The 5074-nt window shown below is 47.9% G+C and overlaps 1 protein-coding gene across 1 annotated transcript; it reads left to right on the top strand.

Moving 5' to 3' along the window:
• The first annotated feature begins 4321 nt into the window (after positions 1–4321).
• On the top strand, positions 4322–4687 carry LOC123114666 (ethylene-responsive transcription factor 14-like). Its single transcript, XM_044536116.1, has one exon. It carries the CDS (start codon positions 4322–4324, stop codon positions 4685–4687), a length of 366 nt encoding a protein of 121 aa, XP_044392051.1.
• The last annotated feature ends 387 nt before the right edge of the window (positions 4688–5074 follow it).

The raw sequence follows: 5074 nt of genomic DNA, 5'->3' as shown, positions 1-5074 counted from the left end.
CGGATGATCGTCCAGCATTGGATAGCACCGTCCCATCCATGCCGAGAAGCAGCATTGGTTCTACCCCGGGCGACACACTGCTGGATAAATACCCTGTGGATGACATCATAGAGAACACTAACTGCGAGCTACACTCCAAAATGAAGAACATATCCATGAAGGTGGCAGACGGTGTTGCTTTTCCAGTTACCCCCAAAGCAACCTACCATTGCATCCCGATTCCAGAGGGCTATGCTCGTGTCATGGTTGATGAACTGGTGGACCCATATTCGGGGCTAACGCTTGACATTCCTAGAGGTGAAGACGAGCGCACACTTGGAGAGGCCATACATCATGTCATCCTATGGAGAAAGGATTGCATCATCTTTCGAAGTCCACCGACACCGCGTTGTCTGCCGACTCCTCGAAGTCCGCCACCGAGTCAGCAGACTCCCGCTCCTCCAAGTCCACGAACACGTGAGACGACTCCTCCTCGAAGTCTGCCACCTCCTCCAAGTCCCCGAACGCATGAGCTGACTCCTCCGGTTTCAAGTCCGGCACAGCGTCATGCCACTTCTCCGGTTGCAAGTCCGGCACCGTGCCAGGCCACACCTCCTGCTTCAAGTCCGACACATCGTCAGGCCACTTCTCCTGGTCCAACTCCACGTCAGCCGTCTCCGCCGTCTCAGCAATCGCAGAAGAGACATCCCGCAGCTTTGGTGCGTAGCGGTACGAGTCGAGGTAGTTCAGGAAGTACAGGCGAAGGCAAGCGATATAAATATGGTCCAAGTCTCGCTCCTCTTCCTTAGAGGCCTTACGACATGACTAAGGAGCAAAACACAGCCATAGTGCAAGCCCAAGTGGACGCCCATTTTGGACCGAAACCGGCACCGCCGCCAAAGGAGAAAGTGCCTGAGAAAGTAATTGACCACTTCATTCGTATGGCTAGAGAACCAGCTCCCAAGCCTGTTGACTCGGACTATGAGCGCCAAATCAGGAAGGCACATCGAGCACGACTACAGAAGGAAGCGAGCTCAAGCTCGAGCCAACAAGCAGCTGGCAAAAAATGCGGGAAAACCGTTCCCCAGTTGGGAGAACAGGCGGCGCAAGAGATCCCCCCGCTTGTTGTGCCAACAACACATGAGAGGAGTAGTACGCGCGCCAAATATTATTGTGGGCAAACCGTTAGCGTTCCCCAGCATGGCGACGTGGTAATAACAGAGGATCATATAATGCAGGCTCAAATGCTCAATATCTCTGTTGGACAACTCCTCGAAATTGAGCCCATGTCTGCGCTTAAAAAATCGGAAATAGCATGGCAATATGTCCGGGGCAAACCTTTGGTCCATCTAGACAAGGTCAAGGACCTCCCAACGAGAATGTATCAATTGCATCAATGGTACATGAACATTACCAAGATTTTCAATTGAGAGTCCCTCATGGTGAATGTCAAGCATGAGCATTATTACCATGAGAAAGCTCTGGCCATTGAGTATCCAGAACTATTTCAGTTATTTAATCAAGACGCACTCGACAAGTCTATCGTCAGTTGCTATTGTATGTAAGTGATTTCTTTCTGTAATTTAAGTCTCAAGCTAGTTATGTAGTGATAATTTTGATCAATCATTACATGTAATTATCCTAACTATATTCTTTTTCTGTGGTATTATATGCAGGATGAAGATGTATGAAATGAAAAAATCTGGACGCTATGGCGTTGGGTTCATTGACCCAAATGAGGACATATGGCAGATTGAACATTATCAAGCTGAAGTAGAGGAAAGCATGCTAGAGTTCTTGAAGCGCCTCAATACCAATGAAAATATAGTACTTCCTTACAACTTCCCGTGAGTCACACTGTCTTGTACTACAAATTCTGTTTTTGCTTACTAGCTAGCTAGATGTTAATAATTAAGTGTATACGGTTTACGATAGTTGATTAATTTTATGCACATGCCCGCTTAATTAAGACATGCAAACGTGTGCGTATGCAGTTGTCACTGGGTCTTGTTAGACATTAAAGTTGAGGAAGGAAAAGTTGAATTACTGGACTCACTAACTAAAGAAGATAAAGACTACACCATTGTGAACGGGATAGTCAACAGGTAATTTCAATCATTATTAACTATTAGTTCCTGATATGAACTATTTAATAACCCCTTTATTAATTTTCTTTGCGGGTGGGCAGGGCATGCGCAAAGTTCATCAAGGTGACTTCAGGCACGTGGCCACAAAAGTTGTTTTGGCATCGACCCAAGGTAAGTAATTAAGTAGTACTAGCTAGCTACCATCTCTTTAATTCTTGTTTCAATATCATTAATTAATTATTATGCTTGATTAATCATTATCTGATTCAATTCCATTCTCGTAAAGGCCCTGAGGCAGGCGAAAGGGAATAATCTGTGTGCATACTATGTTTGCGAGAACATTCGCATGATGACGTGCGAAAGGAGCAGATCTGATAGACAGGACTGGGTACGTTTTTGTCAGAACACTATTCACACCATTATCGATATCTAGTCACACAACTAACACACATGCGTATTGATCTCCTTCTTAACAGTTCAGATCGGTGCGGGATAAGCTCCTACCATCGGACCGCATACAAGCACTTCAAGAGGAAATAGCCGGATTTTTGCTCGACCAGGTCATAGATCCGAAAGGAGAATACTATTACCCGCTACCGCCCCCATGAACCACTTGTCATCGTGCTCCGAAGGCACCAAGGCAACATGTAGGAGAAATTGTATATGTATATACATGTGTATGTGTGAATAGTTAATGGTGTTGGCATAACGTGTACAATTTGTAGTATCGTGAAATATCAGCAAACAAAAAAGAATTAAATGGAAAATAAAGCCAAATTGAAAACACAAAATTAAAGCAAAAATAAATAAAAACCCAAACATTTAGTACCGGTTGGTGTTACCAACCGGTACTAATGTCCTACACGCGCACGGGCCTGGCTCGTGCCACGTGTTTGCACTTTAGCGCAGGTTCGTGACGAACCGGTACTAAAGGGGGGCCTTTAGTCCCCACTCTTTAGTGCCGGTTCGCCAACCAGCACTAAAGGCCGTCACGAACCGGCACTAAAGCCCGGTTCTGCACTAGTGCACTCGTCTCTTCGGTTGGGGTAGCGGCGGGTCACGGGTGAGGTGGTGTCGAGGTCTTGGATGCTGGGGCGGCGGCCCTGGTGGTGGTGGTTGCGCGGTGCTCTTGGACAAAGTCCGTGCCTTGGCGCTGCCCGGTCATCATGGTCGTGTGGGCGGCGTGGTTGCCGGGGTGTGGCATTCGGTGGCGGTGATTGTGGGCCGAGGTGAAAACCCGCTCTATCTTCGGACGGACCGGCGGCGGCGAAGATCGTTACTTTCTTGAAGGCGTCGTCGAGGCTCTCATTGCCCGTCATGCGGCTCCGGAGGGAACTCTGATCCTTGGATCGGGCGGTGGCGGCGCTCCGGCGTCGTATCCTTCCTGAAGGCGCCGTCTTGGAGCGCATGGTTCGTCATATGTAGCTTCATTTCTTCGGGGCGGTAGTGCTAGGAGTGGTGGTGTTGCGCTCAGCGCCTATGTATCCTGTCTTGGGTGTGTGCGTGTGTTGCGGTGGCGTGGCATGTGGTTGTACTGGATGCTTGTGGTTTGGTGCTTTATATATAAAGCGGGGCGAAAGCCTTTTTCGGTAAAAATGCATACGCTAGTGTCAAGTGTAGGACTTGACCCTGGTGGGCTGGTTCCACCACAAAAAACCTAACCATCTGAGCTACATACTTTCTCTCTTTGTAATGTTGTTGTTTAATCAATAAAATGCCGACATTCTTTTTTCTTCTTCTATTAACACAGTTATTTCATTCGACACTAAGGAGAATACATATACGTGCCGAGGCTGATTTTTTAAAGACAACTAATTAGTCAAAATCACACATGCATGCAGCTTATTGAAAAAAAAAATATTGACGACCGTCCAGGTACAGGGCATTCATTCAAGCCCAACAAAGGATCGATCCACTTGCTTTAACCGATACTAGTCTAATTAACAACTTGCAGTAGTAGTGTTTCTTAAATTATAACGTTGAGCTTTTAAGCAGGTGCAGAGCTAGCGATGAGGGACCCGTCGTCCACAATCTCAACCGCGCGCGAGAGAGAGAATCGATCCATTAGGGTATCACGACGGAGCAGTAGTATATTAAATACCACACTCTCACTCTCTACCATTCACATCGCCATCGTCGTCGACACAGCCACACAGCACACACACAAAGCCTAACTAGCTAGCTTAAGCTTCTGCTTACTAGGGTTAGCTAATTAAGAACGATCTCGGATCGATCGACTAGTAGATAACCAAGTAATGGAGGGTGGCGGCGGATGGGGTGATCAGGCCGGGAAGGATGGCGGAGGTGAGAGCACCAAGTACCGCGGGGTGCGACGCCGCCCGTCCGGCAAGTTCGCGGCGGAGATCCGCGACTCCAGCCGGCAGAGCGTCCGCAAATGGCTCGGCACCTTCGACACAGCCGAGGAGGCCGCACGGGCCTACGACCGCTCGGCCTACGCCATGCGCGGCCACCTGGCCGTGCTCAACTTCCCCGCCGAGGCGCGCAACTACGTCCGGGGTGGGTCGTCGTCGTCCCAGCAACAGGTGATTGAGCTCGAGTGCCTGGATGATGAGGTGCTGCAGGACATGCTCAGGGACGGGGGTGGTGGAAGGAATAATTAACACTACCGAATTTGAGTACTGAACTACTGATCGTGCGATCAATTCATGCACCATCACCTGATCGTATTTATGGCTGTGATGCAAAATCATATAGATCATACATGATCGAGCTTCCGATCCGTGCTTTGCATGAATGTATGTTAATGTTGGATTTCCAGTATTCTTAGGTGTTCAATGAAACTATATATGAAAGTGATCGATCTGATGTGAGCTGATCAGGAACCCTGTATTAAACGTACGTGATCGTATATATATATATCATCATGCAAGTTATGTACTGGGTTGCTTGTTGGATTAATCACCTTCTTCTCCTCTCTTAGTCCCCACCCCCAAATATAGTTTTGGTAGATCATGCATGCATGCGGAAATCTGTAGAGGATCTGGAGT

Source organism: Triticum aestivum, chromosome 5B (genome assembly GCF_018294505.1).
Source record: "Triticum aestivum cultivar Chinese Spring chromosome 5B, IWGSC CS RefSeq v2.1, whole genome shotgun sequence".
Taxonomy (NCBI): domain Eukaryota; kingdom Viridiplantae; phylum Streptophyta; class Magnoliopsida; order Poales; family Poaceae; genus Triticum; species Triticum aestivum.
This window is presented reverse-complemented; position numbering and strand designations above follow the sequence as displayed.

What these genes read in the sequence shown, in the direction of transcription:
- LOC123114666 (XM_044536116.1), top strand. Translation starts at nt 4,322, where the DNA reads ATGGAGGGTGGCGGCGGATGGGGTGATCAGGCCGGGAAGGATGGCGGA.